A 21,437-nucleotide genomic window follows, 5' to 3' on the forward strand; every position below is an offset into this window, starting at 1 on the left:
CGACGGCTGGTTGCTTAACAATTTTGACGACTACGGCGATTACGTCATAGCAGCCATAGTCCCGCCTAGCGTTGCGGTTGTAGAAACGGGCAGCTTAAACTGTCTATTAATTTGGAGATCCTCGACATGACAAAGTTTGAGAACCACTCAAGCCTTATATTTTATACTTTGTTGTACAACCACAGCAACAAATTCACAACTTGTTGTGAAGTAATTCTTAGCTTGCCATTTTAGAAAATGTTTGAAAATGTTTGTCCACGCCGACATGCACAAAACAGGGACACCGCCGTGAAAGCTCTTATTGTGGGATGTGGGGGGCGGAGCTTACCTCGGCCAGGTAGGTGACCAGGTTGAAGGTGATGTCGGCGAAGGCGTCGTGCACGTAGCGACACACCACGTTGATCCAGTTGGTGCAGTCGCGTGAGTAGCTGTGCGTGCTGTACAGGCTCATCATGTGGGCCAGGTTGGACAGCGTGGGCGACTTCTCCTCGGCGCACACCTTGGCGATCTTGTCGGCCGTCTCCTTGCAGAAGGGCGTGGGGCTGTCAAAGTGCTGGATGAGGTGCGGCAGGAGGCACAGGATGTTGAGCGGGAAACCTGAGTGGACACGCGGTGCCGATAAAAAAAAGAAAAGGGGGTCACCGGACAACGTTCAGCCACCAGATGTCACACTTTCACAACACCTGTGTTACATAAAATGTGTTATTTCCCCCCCGAACACCTCTATGGGGCTGTTAAGTATGACATCATTTTGTAGGCAGAGGAGAATTTCTGCCCCCAGTTTCCGTGAATCTTTTTACTCTTTTACTATTTACACATTTTTCTTCTCTTTGTTGTTGAAAGGAAAGTGTTAGAATTATACTTTAGTCATTATTTTTTAGTCGTTTTTTGAAATAGCGAGGGACAGAAAATGCTCTGGGGGCAGATTCTCCTCTGCCTACAAAATGATGTCACAGCTTAAAAGCCCCATAAAGCAGCAAAAGGCCCGGGATCATGACATATTGTCATTCTGTCCTAAACTGTTACTTTTCAGGATTCAATTAAAAAAATAGCAAAAGTAGCAGATCGACAAGCTCAAATCGCATTATATGGCATTAATTTACCAAAACACAAAATGTTAAAATATTGGCGATAGAAGGTTTCCTCCTGACAGCAACGATAATTTATTTGTATGTTTTTTGTATGTTATCAAAACAACTATTCTCAAAATAGACACTTTTTAATTGATTTCAAGACTTTGCACTCTTTGAACCGAAATGTTAGTCAAAACATAGGGTCTTGAGACTCTAAAGTCGGGATCGGCATATAAATCTGTCCTCTTACCCGCCAACTGCGAGGGGTCCACCAGCGTGTGGCGGGACACGCTGATGAGCTTGCTGAGCAGGTGGATGGTGAGCTCCTGGGTGGAGGCCGAGGTGAAGCCCTTGAGGAAGAGCTGAAGCAGGCCAGGGAAGCTGTACCACTTCAGCTTGGCCTGCACGCGCTCCAGGCGCTCGCGGCTGTCCGCCTTCTCCAGGGGCAGCTGGCCCAGCAGCTTGTTGAGCAGCCGCAGCGCCAGCAGGTACTCGAACTCGTAGTCCGACTCCAGCAGCGAGGCGGCGATCCAGAACACCGTGGCCATCAGGTTGGAGGGGTCCACGGGGGGCGGCGTGGCCTCCCCTCCGCCCGCGCCACCCGGACCTGTAGGGGGTCGTCAAACGTTTTAGTCAACGATTGTTGTCGCACAAATAATTTGCAATAACGATATGTATGAACTAAAATGTCTGTTTGCCTTTTAGGCTTTCGAAACAAAAAGATTGCACATGGCATATATGACATTTAACATAACTGGAATCAGTCACATTATTTAACAACTGAGACTAGGCCTTACCCGGACCTCCGCCTCCTCCCCCGCCCTCCCGTAGCGACGAGAGGCTCCGCGTTCGCGCCAGGTTGCCGTGGCTGCCACCCAGGCGGTCGGCGATGTCCAGCGTGTTGCTCCGCCTCCGGTCGGCCTTCCGCTGCTCGCCCATCAGGCTGGCGCGGAGCGAGTTGCTGCGGGCGTGGCCGTAGTGGGCGTAGTTGAACAGACCCCCGCTGCTCAGGTTGATCTGTCCCGTGCTCTTCCTGTTGGCCGCAAACTTGGCGCCCAACAATAGGTGGTCGTGGGTAGGGGTCCTGCAATATAAAATAATGGCTTCATGGGGTGTGTACTTGATAGAAAATTAGTTTTTGAGTGAATACTACTTGGCAGTAATACTTGTCAACCAGTTAGGTGTCCTAACTGACACCGGGGTCTAAATGTCTCTATGGAGACCACCTACAGTGTACTAATTATATTGTATTAACACACTCCCGTACAGATTAGTTAAACTGAAATTTTTTTGATAACTTTCTTCATTTATTTTTAATAACGTTTTATTGTCTTTAAATTTTTCCATTTTCCCAAAGAATTATTCAAAATAAATGAAAAACGTTATCGAAAAAACACGGCCTGCTCACGTATCAGGAGTGTAGTACGAGTCAACAGAAAAAAACAAAGTTTTTAATGAATCTATCATGGTTAAAATTGAGTTTGTTAGTTACAATGGGTGTGTATGGGGAGAGGCCCTGGGCCTGGAGGGCCTGATAACATTTACATCAAATATCTGTTCAGGGTGCTCATAAAAGCCTGATTAGACGATAAAATGACCAAAAGTTGTTTTGAAAGTGAAATATCCCTTTAATTTCTAAATAAGTTCTGGATTGCAGCTATCAAGCACAGCTAACCACGTAGCATCTGCTTAAAACGGAAGCTTATGAGGAGGACACTTACTGTGCTAAGGCAGTGAGGAGGTCATAGTTCTTGACTGTGTCTGCCAGTGTGTCGATGCCTGACTCCAAGGTCAACAACAGTTCAATAACAAAACCCTGAGGAGAGAGAGAAGAGGTCATCCTATCAGACACACCCTGACCCTCAGAAGGCTCCTAACAAAACAGATACATTGCAGATACAGGATAGGCACTAGGGACACCTGGCACCTCCATGTAAAATTGGCTATTTCATCCAAAAATGATAAAAACTACAATATTTGAAAATTGGTCTAAAAGTAATGTTAAGTATACATGATGTGAACATGCACGGTAAATCCTTATCAAACTAAATTTTATCCTTCAACTTCTTGTTTATGCCACAACATTGTAGCAATTTCTAGCAACTGTTGAAATATTATGCCTTAACTTTCCCACTGCCAGATTATTTATTTATTTATTGGGTCTGGTGCCATCAAAAAGCGGCTTACCTTTGCGACGTTATAGTAGATAGACAGACAGACATTTATTTATTTATTTTTATTTTTTTGGGTTGTGCAATAGTGCACTTTGGTCTGCCAGGCAGCAGAGGGCGGCGTCATGCGAGAATGAATGTGAATTTGCCTGTTATGTGTTGAAGAAGAAGAAGACCAGTCACTGGCCATAGAGCCTTACAGCCGGAGGAAATCAACAAGGAAGTGAATTGTTCTCCGTTGATCTAACGCATAATGGATTTTTTACACCATCACCGCGGAAAATGTGTTTACAGTAGACGGCCGCGCGACCCCTCATCAGCTTACAGTCATCAGACGAACGAACCGAACGAGCGCCGTATTGGCGGAGAGGTCTTGCGCAATCGGGCGAACGTGAACGTTCAAAGCGGTGGGAGAGTTAATTGTCGAATGTTCAAACATGTTCTCATCATCCTGTTACCGCATCATTCAGAATTTATAGCGTGTTGGGTGTGATGTTCTTCTGACCTGAGCCTCCTCTCCAGGGTCTCCTACGGTCTCCACCAGGCGTGAGAGGACGTCAGAAAGCGTGGCGGCCGTCAGAGGCTGCTTGAGAGCCCTGAAGATCTGGAAGGATCGGCCGGCGTAGTGGCGAGAGGAGCACGACAACGCCGTCTGGAGGGCTACTTCACTCAGCAGAGACTCTAGCTGGAATCCTGATGGGAAGGAAGCATATCTGTTATAGTGTATCATTATTTTATGCTTTAACCATTGGAAAATAGCAGATATACAAGCTCACAGCTTGTAGATCTGCTATTTTTAGAAAAATCGTGTAAATTAGAATTTTGACCCGATTCTATAAGTGTCTTTTGAATCCTTGTTTCTATGTGTCTGGCCAGCCATCGTCAAAGAAAAGGTCCTTTTCACTTGACTGGAGCTCAGTTAGTCTGTTCTTGAGAGACTACCAAGTCAGTGGTTCTCAAAACTTTTCATGTGAAGGACCCCCAAAATGATATGTATTTGGCCACGGACCCCCATCTCAAAATATCTAGTTCCAGGGACCCCCCAGAAGCAAAATTTGAGTTACAAACGTTCGCTTTGAAAATACATATATTCAAACATTTGCACACATTTTCATGACTTTTTCAAAAATAGCAGATCTACAAGCTCGCAGTGAGCTTGTATATCTGCTATTTTTCACTGGTTAAAGCATTCAATAATTCTAGGCCTAAATGGGTTAAAAAGCGGAGAGTGAAATCTATGATCTGGATACTGTAGTTATTATTAGACAGGCAATTGTAGAATTCTGTACTAAACTGATGTCACCTGTGCACAAATTTGGACAACCCCTTTCACTTCAACGTTAGCTTAATGAAAATGTACACAACAAATGTGGTGCTTATCGGTCCAGCGGTTGCTCCGGCAGGACAAGACCAAGACCATGCAAAACCACACTGACCTGCCGGTGACTGTTTAAACACAGTCACTACATGTCGGAGGAAAACGCTGAGCTGATCGGCGCTCTTGATGTTGGGGTTCTTGGGAGAGACGTCCTCGTGGTTCCACAGCGGACCACGCTTCCTACACCAGATAAACACACACATATAACCCATGTTAGGAAGGCAGACTGCCTGACACACGTCACCACCACCACCTCCATATGAGTTCATCACGGCAGTCAAATCAGAACCATGTGTAACGTATCAAAGGTCAAACCACACAAAAGAAAAAGCCATGCGATTATGACAATACCAGATCCGTTCAGACATAGCTGTGAGCATGAAAGCAAACACATGAGTGGGATGAAGAAATTAGTCACGGTAACAAGGATGATGATGATGAACACAGACACACCAATATGTTAGTCCCTGGCATGGTTATTATAGGAAACAAACTAAGAATAAAGGGGGGAAAAAAAACTATTTCATTAGTTGAAACTAAAATAAAAACAAGTAAAAAAATAAATCTGAAAACTAAAATGAATAAACAGAATCGCAACAAAATCATCTTCATTTGAGTATTTCCACCACCATCATATCTGATGTCATGCATTCTTTTATCCTACTTTTTTCAGCTTCCATAAAAAAGGCTTTCCTCATGATCTCTGAACAAATAGAACCAGCCAACTCCTAAAACCAAAACTTCTTAAATACACTTGTAAACCTAAAACTAAACTGAAGTCAACTCAGATAGGATCTGCAGCTCTCTGAGTGGCGTTGCGTGCGTGTGGCCGGGCCACGTTCTCACCTGGAGGTGACGAACTTGATGAGGGCTTTGACCTTCTCGTCGGTGATGTCCACGTCGCTGAGGAGGGTGGGGCTGAGGTGGGACAGAGCCGTAGGCCCCGTTCCTATGCTGATGCTGGACGAGGTGGAGCTGGAGCTCAGACCCGAGTCTGTCATGGGCGATGGCTGATGATGCTCATGATGTGGCGTGAAGTCCTGCACTCCTGCATGGGGAGAAAACAACATGGGTCACACCTGCACGCCAACCACAGAATAACACTCTGGACTTAATACAGAGAAATAGTATGTGAAAGCAGCGTCTGAGATATACAGTACAGGGGGGAAAGGGCAAAAAGTGTCCTCTAAAGGCACGGATCATATTTCGTAATTTACTGCAGCTATACTTCGTTGTATGACGAATGGCGAATATAGGCGAGCTACAAGCTCACAAAATGTTGCAATGTTTTTGTCTTTTTTTTTATATATGATTTGATTATTTCTTCTTTCTTTTGTTTAAAAAAATGTCCACATAAAATGACATGCCCAACACCAGGGCCAAGGTGGTGAAATTACATTTCCTTACATTGTGAGAGACACTCAGTGAGAGAGCTGACTCTTGCTGCCACCTAGTGATCTTGCCATGCAATTACAAAAGGCGTACACTTTGTATTCCTCAGCAGCCATGAGCTACTGGAGCCTGACCTGTGAGGTTGAACTCGGGGGTGACGGGCTTCACAGTGAGGACTCGGGGGTCGTTGTACTCCCTGTTGCGGAGCAGCACCGTGGCCAGGGACTGGACGCTGCTGTTGGCTCCCTGCACGACCAGCAGGTGGAGCAGTAGGCGCTTGCAGTGCTCATAGACCTCTGGATGCTGGTGATCAAACCCTGGAGGGACAAACACAGGCCAAAGTGTCAGATCAGTCGCCATGCCACAGGTCCAATACAACTCGTACTCGTTGCTTACATACTAAGAAATAAACCACAAGAGGCTGTGGTTTACCGTGGGTTTTTTAGGACAGCTAAGGCAAGTGGTTACGCCAAGCCACATGCTGGTGCACCTCCTATTGTAGAGGTGTTAACTCTCAAAGACCAGGAACGCACCCCAGTCGCGTTAGATTTTAACCACTTTAACCATTATTTTATGCTTTAACTATTGAAAAATAGCAGATATACAAGCTCACAGCACGGCACCGAGTGCCGCGTTGCGAGCTTGTAGATCTGCTATTTTTGAAAAATTGTGAAAATGTCTGCAAGTCTTTGAATATCTTTGACCCGACTTCTAAATCCTTCTTCTAAATCACTCAAACTTTTTCATGTCAAGGACCCCCAAAATTACATGTATTTGGCCACAGACCCCCATCTCAAAATATGTTGTTCCAGGGACCCCCCCAGAAGCATTTTCAAAAATGTCCAAAAATAGCAGATCTATAAACTCGCAGCGCGGCACATGGGTTAATAGTTAAGCACCTCCACAACAGGAGGTGTTTACCTATGAAAATGGCGTGCAACAGGAGGTGTTTACCTATGAAAATGGCGTGCAACAGGAGGTGCAGGTAGGCGCTCCACTCCACTTTGACCCCGTGATCCACGATGAGGTCCGTTAGAAGGATGACAGCGATGTTACACCTGGAAAACAGAGAACAATAACACATTGACATCAGGAGGTTGCAGTTAGGAGACAGTGATGTGTTATATGTGTCTTATGGAGGTGTGTTTGTGTTTATTAAAGGATCCCCAATAGAGACACATGAATGTGCCTCTAGTCTTCCTGGGGTGCTGAACCAAGCAAGTACAATACAGACGTACAAACATAAAATACACATTTAAGCATAAAAGCATTTGTACAAAAAGACAAATTAAACGTTTTGAAATACAATCCCAAAGTCCAGTCAAATTAGTTGTACCTGTCAGTGGTGTAAAAAGTACTCACATTTATTTATTTGAAATTACAATTTCGACCCATTGAGTTGCATCAACTCGTTTTCCAGGGTGTCCTCATGTTATACTTAAGTAAAAGTATCAATACTGCAATGTAGAAATACTCAGTTACAAGTAAGAGTCCGGAATTCGAAATGTAATTGAGTAAACGTACAAAAGTGCGCGCGTGTTTGTGTGTGGTACCTGTGCAGGGGAACAGCAGGGGTGTTGGTTTCAGGCAGGTAGTCCACCAGAGGAGCCCAGCAGCCTCCAGTAGGAGGGAAGGGCAAAGGCTCAGGCCGGTTGTGGTCCATCACCTTCAGACGCCAGTTGGCGTACAGAGGCATGGAGTCACCTGGAACACGCACAAACACAAACACACACACACACACACACACACACACGTATACTAGATCAACACCAGAGCTTTAATTTGACAAGAGATAATTCGGTGCTTCTATATTACTAGCCCTTACCCGTTCAAAGATATGAGCTCCGAAATGATGTGCAGTGTGTGGGTTATGGGATGTGCACTGTGCACACAGTATATGAGGGATGGAAAGTAACTTTAACTGGTGCTTGCATGCTAATATGTAGGAGCATCAATGTAAGACATACCCGTTCCATTTAACGGCTACAGAGATACTGTGTACCGATCTGCATGATTTTTGGACAACATCTGTAACAGGGCCAGAACCCCCCCCCCCCCCCCCCCCCCGCCCGCCTGCCTGCACACACACACACACCCCCCCCCCGTGTGTGTGTGTGTGTGTGTGTGTGTGTGGGTTTGTGTGTGATTGTGCATGGCCTGAACAACAGCGCCCCTCCCTTAACATGTGTGGTCACAAAAGGTACTGTAGGCTAAATAGATATAGATACACCATAAAAATGCTAATATACAGCATACGATTTGTGAAAGTGACAAACGGGCTTCACAGTTATGTCAGGTGTGTTCATATGCTGATGGTGATGCGATTTCAGATCAATTGCTCCAGCCACTGAGGAGAAACGCTGTGACAGACAGACAGACACTCACTCACTCACTCACTCTCACTCACTCAGACATTCGCAAAATTATAGTATAGATATAGTATAGAGACACACAAGGTCCAAAATCACCCTTGTTAAAATGGGCTGTCCAGACATCGTATTGTGATTATCATATAAAGTGACGTTTCCTTGTGTATACTGTAAAGTAGATTCTCCCATCTAGAATGGTTTGATTCTGTTCACATCAAAAATGTTCAAATCTATAAGCTTGTTAGTATAAAGGGTGGTTAAATAGTGTGTTCGTACTCTTCTCCTCTTCATAGGAACCTCCAGAGCTGCTGCTGTATCTGGACTCCAGGCGGTGGTGCTGTCGGTTCAGGTTGCTGTTCAGACCACTGTAGATGTCCAGGTGGGTGTAACTGCACATAGGAAGGAAAACACACTTTATATATGTGCATCACCGCTGTTACGTTTCAGGATATTGAAAACAGAACCTGTGTTCCAATGGATCCAACATATTCATTATTGGTTCATTGGTTCCCATAAAACCCACATACACACTATAATAGCTAAATTGCAAAAAATAGCCAATCTACAAGCTCTACAATGTGTCGCTGCACAACGCGTTGTGAGCTTGTGGGTCGGCTATTTTTGCTACTTTTCTGTGACATTGTAGAGTGAAATATTGAATTGGAAATTCGTTGCCATATCGTTGCCGACAGCAACGATATGGAGGGAAAAAAAATAATACATCTTAACAGGCAAGAAAAGGACATCCATTGACTGAGAACAAATTTTCAATTTACGGTGACTTGAATTTAAAGTGACATCATGGCTCCTCATTCCTCAAAAAAAAAACATATTTCATGTCATGTAATGTCAGCTGCGTGAGTTATGGCTCAAACTCACCCTGCTATTTAAATCGTGAGTTAAATGTTGCTCTAGTGGATTTATCACCCAATTACAATTTAACCCAAGACACATTTGAGAGCTTTATTCTAGGTCATTTGGACTGCAAGGAAGGAGCAACCCAGTACAACACCAACAAAGTAACTGTCTGCATGGTATGCGGGGTACCAGTCTTAAGAAAATTCTCAGTGGACGTTTTTGTACCTGTCTTCCATATTGGGGTCTTTGATCTTGCTGTGGTCGTGATGACCTTCATTTCCTGGCACCATGGTATTGCTGCTGGAGGTTGTTCCTGAGAGGACAGATGAGAAAATGCTCCGTCATCCCCACCACCAGCAAGGAATCATTGCGTATCATTTCTGACAGCGTGGTGGGTCCTGGGCCAGGTTGCACCATTTCATACCAAGTATGAAACAAAGCTTAGATCTAGTGTAAATGGCTTGTAAAGACAATTTACATTTTAGGCATTTAGCAGTCGCTCTTACAAGTGCAAGATCGGAATAAGCAGAGTCTGAGGACGACCTAGAGAGAAGCATGAGCTCTTATCAGTAAACAAGGTAAATGATCACATAAAAATAGAGTGCAGAGATAAAAGTTTGCCTCAGAGAAACTAGGATACCAGGTAAACATCCAACCAAGCATCTGTCTCAATAACATGCTACTAGAGAAAAACAAATCTAATATGAAACAAAAACATGAGAACAAGTGCCCACGATACGTCTGCATAGTGGACTAGCATCAATCAAAAGAATGGGTGGCAAGAAGGGGTATAGGGGCCCTGACAGCGCATTGCGGGATCGAGTCCCGTTCCCGCCGATCTTTGCTGCATGTCTCTCCCTATCTCTCTCTCCCTGTTTCCTGTCCATATCTACGATACACTATAAATAAAGGCAGAAAGGCCCCCAAAATACTGTATATATAAAAAAGGGGGTTTAGGGAGAGTACAGTGCTAGGAGTCTGAAGAATTGAGTCTAAAAAATATGGAGCGTTGTGCAAGGTGTTTTAGAGAACGCTCGTACAGCATTTCTGTGTTAGCTGATCTTAGGCAATGTTTAAACGACAACCGTCTCTAGGCAAAACAGCAAAAAAGGGGGGAAAATTATATGGGGGTGCCATTCCTTTGGTTTCCAGTGTTTTATACTCAAGTGTAGGCAGCCAATGAAGGGAAAAGAAAAGGGGATATGATTATGTGAAATCTTGGCCCGGCTGAAGAGCAGGCGTGCTGCAGCATTCTGGATCAGTACCTGAGGTGACTGAGGGGATCTTATAGCTGGAGGTGATACGGTAGTAGGGAGGGTTGTCCATGTGAGTGACGGCTGAGCTCACAGGGTCCGTCAGCTCCAGCTCACACATCAACTCCTCCAACAGCTGCATAGTCTTATCTCTGCCCAGGTACACCACCACTCGCTTCACCTGATGACCAACAAAACACTCGTTATAGGCTGTATGGAACTGGTAGTGATCATAGGACCTATTATCGTGCCCCGTAATAGTTTGAATACACCCCGATCAATGTGATACACGGACAATGGGTGTTAATAGTTCTGCAATGGTGCATCAAAATATTTCAAGTCACCAATGCCTTTTTGATGCAAGCTTTGCAGGAGACTTCACCTCCTTGGTTTGTGTTGGAAGACATTTTGAGTGATTCATTGATGATTTTTGGTGGCAGGGGAACGCATTGGAGGCTGCCAAGTATGTAAAATGCATATCGTTGGCACTCTAAACTGAAACAGTTCTGTGTTAGTCACATTTGCTGTTGTTGGTAAAGATAAGAAGGAATCGGATCCATGTCCAATTTGGCCAGCATTTCCCTTGAATGTAGCCCAATTAACAGAACAGGATTTCTGTATTGCGTACCACAATCTCACTGGATATTTAGAATAGTCCCAGTACCTTAACAACAAATAAAAGACCTTTGACTTGTTTCCATAACCCATGCATGTAAATGCAGTCACTGTATACAGTATATGGGGCTATGGCTGTAAACACCATGTAACTTACATAGGGAAGAAGGCTGGGGTCACTGTTGACACCCGACATGCTGATGAGGAAGTGCAAGATGATCTTGAGGTTCTTTGGCCAGCTGTCTGCCAACGTGGTCCACACGTTCTCTATCTCCGACCAGGCAAACTCATCCCCGTACTAGTAGGAAACACACACCACACATTTTAGTTTCTCTATCTCCGACCAGGCAAACTCATCCCCGTACTAGTAGGAAACACACACCACACATTTTATTTTCTCTATCTCCGACCAGGAAAACTCCTCCTGGTGGTGGTATAAAAAGGCAGATGTGTAAAATCCAGGGCAAAGGTTTTTCCTTGGCCTCTAGGGAGTGCACATACAACATTTTACAGGCAATCAGTGGAGTGATAGGTAAAAAACACGAATCGGCCTGTTATAGTGCCACCATGAGACTTATTTGAACATTTTGAAGTGGCATTTCTTCCTCGGCCTAGTGGGAATGTGCGTGCACGATTTCATTAAATTTGCACGCTGTGTTCATGATTTGAGGCATTTTGTTCAAAACCGACCAATCCTGAAAACTTTGGAGGCCAATCTTAGCCAATCAGCATGGAATATACTGTATATAGAAAATCTGACATGACTGTGTATACTGTACCAATTTGTGTGATTTTTGGACAAAAAAATGGGTTTAGCAGAGGTTCTGAATTCGCATACTAGTACAACAATATAATAATGTACAATGAAGTTTATGACTGGAGTTTTCTATAAATGTGAGTATGTTGGGGCCTTCACCTTGGCGGTCATGAACATGAGGTTGTTGAGCACCATGGTGGTAGCGTGTGGCGAGCCCCAGCCCTCGCCGCGAAGCCACCGCCGACTGTTCATCATCATCATGTCACGCTCGTGAGCATCCTCCTCCTCACCGGTGGACTCCTCGCCGCGCCGCGCAGACGGCTTGAAGTCCACCAGCTCCACGTTGTTCATCCAGGGCAGGAGGTAGTGCAGCATCACCTGTCGACCACCAGGGTGAGCCGTCTGGATGCGTTGGCTCACCTCTGTGGGTTCAGGAAGGAAGCAAGTCAGGGCCATGGCCAAACTTTAACACCAAAATTCAGCATGACTTAATTTTTTGTAGCAGGAAGAAATGAGGTTTCATATCAGTTGGATGGATTGATTGATTGATTGATTGATTAGGTGAGCTTTTAACAGATTCTGAAAGCTGTGAGCACATGACCATTAGTACATCAATGGTAGCAATATATGTATGTAATTCTCAAATATAGTATACAGTAGTATTGAAAGATCGGAGCAATTCCAATTCTAAATGCTATATCCGTGTTGCAATCCAGGATTGTTTTGAGTGTATAGCTGTGCGTGAGACCTGAGAAGATGGGTAGGGTGAGTTCTGGGTACGTCCTGGCCAGCTCCTCAGACAGCTGGTAGTAGGACACAGAGTAGAGGTGTGGCAGGGGTGAGGGTGGTGTCAGAATCCCATCTGTCCTCTGGATCTCCAGTTTGTGGGCATAACGGAAGAGTTTGGGCTCCAAGATCTTGATCGCACACACAGCAGCAACACAATGTGAACAATAGATCTAACAGACTGCAACCTCCTGCATTCCATAGTTATGTGATGAGTGTTTAAATAAGCTGCATTGATGTGACTATTCAAATATACGTTTCTTCCCTAAACAGTCAATTCCTGACCCCTGTGCTGCTTTATTCTCTATCCGGTGTTGGTTTTACAAAGACAAAGATAGTATTTTTTTTTTCTTTTTAAATCTAATGGTGTTTACTTGTCAAAACAAAGATACAAAAGGAAGTTCTAGATGTTTATAGCATTATTCTAGTTATGCAGTACAACACAGACTGCCAGTTGCACTCTAGCCAAAAAAAGAAACAACACACTGTGGCAGACATAATACCTGCAGCAGCTGCATGGCAACTTCGTAGATATCCCTGGATGAGTCGGCCGCCTTGAACAGGATGAGGTTCAGCAGCACCACAGTGTCAAACTGGTAGTCCCTGGAGGGGAGGACAGATCACAGCCGCTCAAATGCCAACATATCACAGCCAGTACATTAGCTCCCAGTGTGACGCGTGTCAACAGCAGTGCTGGGAAGTGACTTTGTGCATTTACTCAAGTACTTTAACTCACTTAGCGCCGAGCGACTTTCGGGGCGACTAACTAATGATGGCGTTTAGTGCCGAGCGACTCGGAGCGACTTTTATATAAAAGCATTGTTTAAGCTTTTAATTTGGGTTGATAGACGGAGCGGAACGGTTAGCTTACCTTCGACTAGCATACAGATGAAAACCGTGAAAAAAAAGGATACGATTATGACGTCACCTTTAAGCCATAGCTTCCTGTTTACGTAGGCCTCTGTTAGCCGCTAGGCTCAATGCAAACCATCCGACCCTCACGTAGCTTCACTAGGTTGGATTTTGATTCGGAAACTTTCTGTGTGGCATCTATATACGTTCCGATGCCCATACCAATGGTGGTTTGAGACGATCAAGCACGAATTGAGCAGTATTGAGCTCAAATGGCGGCCCGCGGCCTGTCCATTGAATGTCAATGGAGAGCATGTCATTGTACCATCCTGTTATGTCCTGAACCTCGTTTTTTATTCTGACTTAACATGGGACCATGGAAAGTCTATGGGCTATGGCTCACTCTAGTGGTCATCTTGTGGCATTCGCAGGCACGTGTACCTGGTTATGTAATGTGATTTTGGGGATTCAATATAGCTATTTCCTGGCGTTATAAGCGCAGATTCATATTGAAATCTGGCTCGCTCGGCGCTAAGTGAGTTAATTAAGTTACAATTTTGAGGCACTTCTACTTTACTGGAGCATTTCCAATGTTCTATAAGTTTACCCCATTACATCTCAGAGACAAATATTGTACTTTTACTCCACTACAATTATTTGAAAACCTTAGTTACTTTTGATTACACTTAAGCTCTATTTAAACTGATCTACAAGCTCGTAGATCTGCCATTTTCAAAATATTTTAATGCATTTTATATTTTAAAACTTGTGAATTGGGTCATTCTGCATAATGAGTACTTTTACTCTTGGTACGTATATTTTGATGCCAAAACATTTTGTGGCATAACAAATTTTAAGATTTGTTTTTGGGCTTATTGACAGGACAGCAGACTGACAGGAAATGGGGAGAGAGATGGGGAGAGACAAGCAGCAAAGGTCGTCGGGATCGGGACTCGAACCCTGCAACACGCTGCCAGGCATCAGAGCCAATGTGGTATGCGCCTGGACCGGTAGGTCAGCGGGCGCCCACAATACTGATACTTCAGTAAAACATCCATCACTGGTCACCACCAGTACCTGTTGTGAAAGACGTTGGCGATGGCTCTGAAGCAGCCTGCGGCCACGCGCCGGGAGCCTGTGTAGCAGCGGTCCACGGCCCAGAACATCAGGTTGCTCTGGTCTGGGTTCAGCTCCAACAGCAGCATCACGGCCTCACAGCCCAGCTGGTGCACCTACAGGACGGGACCACAGTGGAGCTTATTGCACACACAATTCAACTCAACTGAACTTATTTGGCATGAGAAGACATAAAGTATGTTTACATTGCCAAAGCAAGTGTCAAAATATAATACATATAATAATAAATAATATAATTTTAAAAACAAAAATGGAGAAAGTATATACAGTTGGAGGGAGAAGCATTGTGTTAAACAGAGGCTAGGTCGCGTCATTGGATACATGTCATATATGCCCCCACACCGTTTCCTAAACCTGAACAATTAACACAATATGTAAAATGATGGTGTTCCTAATGTTCTACATAATGCCAACCAGGTGAAGACATCACAGACTGAGGCTTTAACATTTGCTTTTATGAAATATCCTAGAAAATGCTTCTAAGCATATTTATAGTTTGACCACTTAAAATGCTCCAAACGAAAAATAAGGAAAATATGAAAATAGCCTTTCTACAAGCTCTCAATACATCAAGCTTGTAGAATGGCTATTTTCGCTTCTATGGAATCCAAATAACTGAAATCAGTCGTGGCGACTGAACTTCAATCCATGTGTACCTCCAAGCTCATGTCATTGACAGCATAAAAGAGAGACCGTATAGGCTCTTACCTTCCTGTCCTGTGAGTCCAGGATGTTGTCCAGCCACTTGTAAAGGTATCCGTCAGACGAGAGGCCTACGTTGTCGGCCACCGGTCCACAACATAACACTGCAGACATGGCCTGGCAGAGAGAGACACAGTGAGTTGGCACATCAGATTTACCATGGTACAGACCACGTGCACAACAATGTCCTGGTGTTTAAATGATCTTTACATCAGGGCTGCATCATTTCATGTTATTTAATTTAATCATCATTGTGATATGAATGAACTTGGGTGATATACTGTATTACACGTAAATTTCATTGTAAATCATGCACTCTAGTCTCTTATAATCTCTACATACAAACGGAACAATCCAAACAGACCAAAGATAAACCACACAGAAAAGACAAAACAAACTAAAGAGCACTATGAATGACAATGTGAGCAATAATATTATGGCACCGACTTACGGTCTCGATACCATCAAGTACAGAAAAATGCCTTGTCAGCCTAATTTATGCTCCGCAGTACGACGGTGTCACGTGCCAGAAATGACTGATCTACAAGTTAACAATACATCATATCGCTGACTAGAAGTTCTTTTCACAAGGCGTGAAGGAAAAGCACTGTTACATTAGGCTCAGAGGCGGAGCTCATGTGAGCGTGTTGTTGTTGTATATAAGGACTGCAGTGTGCATTGCATATGCTTTAAGAGATCGCGAGGCGTTGTGTGTATGCTTGTAGATCGGCTGTTTTCACTAGCTGTGTGCGACAGTCTTGTATGATGAAGCAGGGCTTTGCTTTACAAAAAGACGTACACATTTTAAAACTTGGAGAAACGAGGTTTCTGCCCGACAGTGACGACATTTTAGTGATTATGTTTCGAGGAAAACGTAGAGATAATAGCCATTTTGGTTAGAACTGACAGAAAATAACTTTGTAATAATAATATTTTTTTCAAGTGTCCAAATAAATTCCAAATATTACCATATTATCTCACAGCACCCCTGGACTGCCCCAGGGTGCCCCGTCACCCACTTTGAAAACCCCTGCACTATGCAAAAAGTCATTGCTATCAAGATCGGCAACATAATGAATTTGGTGAAACACGTTGCTCCATGTTTGAAAGGGTGCTCTAGGAGTAGCTGCAGCAAAAAAATGACATTTAACGTGAGCTTCTCACTATAAAGTATTCTGTATGAAATGATTGATACGTTAAAGTTATACTATGTAACCTTTTTTATAAAACATATCTTAAAATTGTCCTAACTATTAAATCGCAAAGTTTTAGAACCCCCACTCCGTTAATTTCAGCCCCAAAAGCTTTACGTCATCTGCATCATCCGTATACGTTGTGTATACATTGGCCAATCACATCGCGGATCATACACACATGATACACTACCGGCCAATCACAGCGTGTGCTGCATCTCTTGAGGAAGTAGCCTCCCTCAGCTACAGTGTTTACGATGGTGAAGGATTTTTAACCTCTTAATCCCCAAATCCTGCTCAGAAAATTACGCTCTACCCCTCTACGGAATCGTATCGGTCGCGGTGGTTTGCGGCGCCGCTCCGGTGGTCCGCGGCGACTCCGGGCGAAAAACGTCCGAAAAAAGCAATACCGCGACTGACCACTAGTTTAGCAACTTACACAGTATAGCTTTAAATGTTAACTTTTGTTAAATAAATAAATGTTTTAACCCATTTAGACCAGAGGCCGATTCAAAAAATGCCTTCTAAAGCCTTTTCTGAAATTCAAAAATTACAAAACAATTATGTTGCTATATACTGTACATAGCAGCAACAACAACACAACAATGTGTTCCCCTCCTGAAGGGTAAAAACACAAAAGGGGGTTTCCGTCCTTAGGCAATACATTTTTTAACAAAGTCACGGCAATGCTTGCGTGTAAGGCAGTAAGTCTCCTGTGAGCTTGTAGATCTGCATTTTCTTTTACAATTGTCTATAATGATATGCCCGAAACAGGGGTTGCTAAAACGGTACCTTGAGTGCACAGTATTGATGGCGGTTGATCTGCATGTTGCGGTCGCTGTAGCGGTCCAGGGGGGTGAACATGATGCTGAAGGGTCCGGCCCAGTGGCTGAACAACATGAACAGACTGTGTCTCAGGGACTGCTGGGGGAAGATGGTCCTCCGCTGATGCACTGAAACAAAACAACCACATATAGTACAATGTGATCATTGAACTGTCTAAAAACTGTAAAAAAAAAGTCCACAATAGGCTTTGCCAGGAGAGAGCCCTATAAATGACCCAGACGGGTGTAAAAGACTATGAACTACACATCTTTGCCAAATAAAAGTTTAATTCCTTGACTGCCCCGAAAAACTATGATTTTCGTGTTGTATGCCGTGATTTTCGTACCCAGTAACGTGGCCGTTCACGATTACAAAATACCCCATGTTAATCTATGCTAGCATTTCTGCGCTAACAGAAAAGTGGCCAGAGAGAAACGCAGTGCTGTGTTCTAGCTGTAACACACGTACACGGTGTCTGCTGTCGGAAATAAATGCCCTAAAAAAAAGAAAAAAGTCTAGAACACACCACTGGAGAAACGTGTTGTTCCGCCCCCCAAAAAAGCATATTCAGTTCCGCTTCCAGGCCCAGAACGGAAGCACCATCTCTAGGTTACTTAGTAACCCCGGAGCGGCGATTCAATTTTGGATAGTTTTTAATCAAATCTAATTGATAATAGCTCTGGAAACTCGGGCCTGACATTCAAATACATCAGGAATAACTCAGGAAACTCTGGCTTGGGCAGTAAATTTAAAAAAAAGAAATTAAAAAAGCTATTGTCTAACACAGCTCACTGTACAAGAATGGAGCGAGACAAACAAGACATAGATGGATGAGACAGACCGTACCTGGAACATTCTGAATGATATTGGCCACCAGGGCACTGAAGTGACAGCGGATGTCTTTCAGCGTGTCAGAGTCCTTGTCGTTCTCGGCCTCCAGCAGCTGTCGGGTCAGATCAACGTACTCTAAGAGTGTGCTGTTCAGAGAGTGGCTCTCCCCATCCAGACCTCCACTGGCTCTGCATCCACAAACAGCCGCAAAACAAACCAACGCACAGTAAAGAACAGCAGCCTCGTCTATGGAAACAACATTTGTGCTACACCAGTGGTTATCAACCGTTTCACTTCAAAGAACTGGTTCGCTCAACTCATTTGTAGAATTGTCGTGTTTCAGGGTATCTTGGGTGCGGAATTCGAGGTAAAGTATGAAGAGAAGCAATCCGCACTCACGTTATAAGAGTCTTTTTTAATAAATTAGCAGCAGCAGCAGTAGTCAGGACAGACGCGTTTCGGCCGTCAGGCCATCATCAGTTACACTGATGATGGCCTGACGGCCGAAACGCGTCTGTCCTGACTACTGCTGCTGCTGCTAATTTATTAAAAAAGACTCTTATAACGTGAGTGCGGATTGCTTCTCTTCATATCAACCGTTTCAGGCAGTGACCCCCAAAAAAGAATCATATTTGAACTGGGGAAAATAGTAGATCTACAATCTCACAACGTTTTGTGAACCTTATTATTTGACAATTTGACCAATGTTTGACCAGTTTTTAAAGAAGCGTGTTGATTACTTTTGATGCAGTAATGGTCTTTCTTTCCTCCTTTCCTCCCAGGTATTAAAATGTCTTAAAAGTCCTTAAATTGTCACCCACAGGTTGAGAACCACTGATATATACCGCCGTACACTGGTGTTGCACGCCGGAAATTGCAGATCTACAAGCTCTAAGATCTGCCATTTCCAACAAGGCATTTATCGGGCTTTACAGTCACATGATGTGTTTCGGTTTCACCACATACGTACAACTGGCTGACGACTCCAGCGTCGGCGAGTAGCTCAAATATCCGGACCAGCTGGACCCTGAGGATGTCACGCCGCCTGCGTCGCTTCATGTTCTGCAAACGGACCATGGTTGGGTGGTTGTTTTAGGAACACATGCAGAAAATGACCAGCATGCCATCATGCAGAAACTATGCAAGACTAGAACCTGAGAGATGATTGAAGCGGTCCTCACCTCAGGTCTTCTCTCCAAAGCTTCTTTTATGATGGGGTTCAACTCTTCGATCAACTCTCTGCAAGACAAATAACACAATGTCACGATGTCTGCCATGAATCCAGAGCTTCACAGGGTGAGTAATTGACAGGAGAAAACTTATTGTGAGCTTGTAGATCAGGTATCTTTTTTTTTGTCACACAACCACACAAGTTAAAATCAGGCGTAAGTTCAGTGTTTTACCTGAAGGCCACGGGGTTGGTCCTGCCAAGCCCCAGGACTAGAGACTCTGTGATGTCCATGCTCTCAGAGCGCATCATGGGAACAACGTGTTTGAACAGGGATGAGGGGGACGGAGTGCCAACAATCTACATACAACACAACACACACATCCAGAAGGTAGGATACAACTCAAAATGTTCATTATATTATATTCCTTAAGGCCCGACACACTGAAAGAAGCCATTGTTTTCAACAGCTATAGCTACACACTGGTGACGTCACATAGACTTGTAAAATGTATTTTATTTAACCATTCAATCAACACAAATTAAATTGACTATGTTATTAACAGGCGGACTCGCGTGACACGTGCCAGTAACAGACGCCAGTGACACTTCCAGTTAAAATATACTGTATGTCCTCATTCTTAAAGACTACATAATAACAGACACATATACACATTTGATATACACGGTATATAACATAATCATCTCCGTCATCTCCTCATATACCAAAAACGCTAGTTTTCAGGATTCAAATAAAAAAAAGCAAAAGTAGCGGATCTACAAGCTCAAAACACGTCACTTTGGGTCATGTGTTTCGAGCTAGCATATCTGCTACTTTTGAGAGATGCTCAAGTATGATCAAGTAAAAAATGTATTCACGAAAAAAGAAAAGAAAAAGGAAATAACAGGTTTCTGCCCGACAGCAATGATATATAAAGCTTGGCGGTTGATGCCGTAGTTTGCTGCTAGCCTAGTAGCCTGCCACGCCGGCACTGACCTTCGAGTCGTAACAGTAGCCGCTGTCCGGCGTGGACGCCAGCGTCTCAGGCGGGGAGCAGCGGACGGAGCCCGATGTGGAGGTGGAGGAGGAGGAGGAGGGGGAGGTGGAGGAGGTGGCGGAGCTGCAGCAGAGGATCAGGTAGTTCCTCCACAGGCCCACGTAGGAGTCACTGTTGCTGCTCAGGCTGTTCAGCTTCTTGGCGTTGATGGGGCTGCTGCAGGGGAGGGTTGGAGAGGTTAATGACACGGCTACAGCTTTACATGTTATACTGTACACTCCAGTGGTTCCCAAACCTTTTAGGTCCAAGAGCCGAAACAGATAATGTGATGTCTCCCCTCCGCGAGCCAAACTAGTGAAAATAGACGATCTACACATCGGGATGTGACGTGCTGTGAGCTTGTAGATCAGATATTTTCATTAGTTCTTAAAAAGTATTTTTCCGTCGAATTAATGGATTTTCTTCCTTTTTTTTCCTGCTATGGAATTAATTTGGGGATTTTATACCGTTCAAAAACACTCAAGAGGTATCTCCTGCAATTTATCCTGCGATACTCAAAAATATGAAGTTACAGCTGAGACAAACAAGTATACTCAAGGATAATATCCAGGCATATTTAGACACGTGGGCACCAGTGACATAATCCACAAGATGGTGGCATTACCAGAGTGTGGGCACATTCACAGACAGATAGGATGACATCACCCGCACAAGTCTGCAACCACAGTCATTCCAGCTAAGTGCTCGTTATACTGGCCAAAATATCTGCTTCTAAACCTCTAGAACAAAGAGTCTACACATAAAGCAACATCTTCCTGCTGGTTCATGCCGCTCCTAAAATACCGTATGACAAAGTGGTGGTCAATTTGAAGGAAAAAAGGAGCACACGCTAAATTATGCTAAATGTTTTGCGTCGTCGGCATTGAAGGGGCCTTTCAGAAGACATCATTGTACATAAAGTACATGATGCATTACTAAAGTGTGTGGGTAGTTTACAGTCCAAATAAGGGTGGCTGTATTGAAAAAAGTTTGAATGTTTTCTTGTGGAAATATTTAGAAAATAGTAAGAATTATAATTA

At 44.0% G+C, this 21,437-nt stretch overlaps 1 protein-coding gene across 7 annotated transcripts in view; it reads right to left on the reverse strand.

Annotated features, from left to right (window-relative positions):
• fryl (furry homolog, like) overlaps positions 1 to 21,437 on the reverse strand; it is a 135,941-nt gene that overhangs the window by 34,454 nt on the left and 80,050 nt on the right. For all 7 annotated transcript variants that reach the window (XR_013962392.1, XM_080734613.1, XM_080734615.1 and 4 more), the window contains 25 exons: positions 20,358 to 20,574; positions 19,596 to 19,720; positions 19,374 to 19,431; positions 19,163 to 19,254; positions 18,208 to 18,380; positions 17,329 to 17,489; positions 15,350 to 15,460; positions 14,582 to 14,736; positions 13,156 to 13,255; positions 12,615 to 12,783; positions 12,026 to 12,288; positions 11,267 to 11,407; positions 10,507 to 10,675; positions 9,467 to 9,554; positions 8,660 to 8,772; positions 7,568 to 7,718; positions 6,969 to 7,072; positions 6,149 to 6,331; positions 5,469 to 5,670; positions 4,681 to 4,802; positions 3,750 to 3,937; positions 2,795 to 2,889; positions 1,871 to 2,157; positions 1,324 to 1,680; positions 329 to 597 (listed from right to left, as the gene is read on the reverse strand). Coding sequence is in view for 6 of the 7 variants with exons in the window: in XM_080734613.1 (XP_080590739.1) it covers positions 329 to 597; positions 1,324 to 1,680; positions 1,871 to 2,157; positions 2,795 to 2,889; positions 3,750 to 3,937; positions 4,681 to 4,802; positions 5,469 to 5,670; positions 6,149 to 6,331; positions 6,969 to 7,072; positions 7,568 to 7,718; positions 8,660 to 8,772; positions 9,467 to 9,554; positions 10,507 to 10,675; positions 11,267 to 11,407; positions 12,026 to 12,288; positions 12,615 to 12,783; positions 13,156 to 13,255; positions 14,582 to 14,736; positions 15,350 to 15,460; positions 17,329 to 17,489; positions 18,208 to 18,380; positions 19,163 to 19,254; positions 19,374 to 19,431; positions 19,596 to 19,720; positions 20,358 to 20,574 (4,093 nt within the window). In the remaining variant the exon portion in view is untranslated. The remainder of the gene's footprint in view (positions 1 to 328; positions 598 to 1,323; positions 1,681 to 1,870; positions 2,158 to 2,794; positions 2,890 to 3,749; positions 3,938 to 4,680; positions 4,803 to 5,468; positions 5,671 to 6,148; positions 6,332 to 6,968; positions 7,073 to 7,567; positions 7,719 to 8,659; positions 8,773 to 9,466; positions 9,555 to 10,506; positions 10,676 to 11,266; positions 11,408 to 12,025; positions 12,289 to 12,614; positions 12,784 to 13,155; positions 13,256 to 14,581; positions 14,737 to 15,349; positions 15,461 to 17,328; positions 17,490 to 18,207; positions 18,381 to 19,162; positions 19,255 to 19,373; positions 19,432 to 19,595; positions 19,721 to 20,357; positions 20,575 to 21,437) is intronic.

The sequence above is a fragment of the Nannobrachium achirus genome, assembly GCF_963921795.1.
Source record: "Nannobrachium achirus genome assembly, chromosome: 1".
In the NCBI taxonomy this organism is placed as follows: domain Eukaryota; kingdom Metazoa; phylum Chordata; class Actinopteri; order Myctophiformes; family Myctophidae; genus Nannobrachium; species Nannobrachium achirus.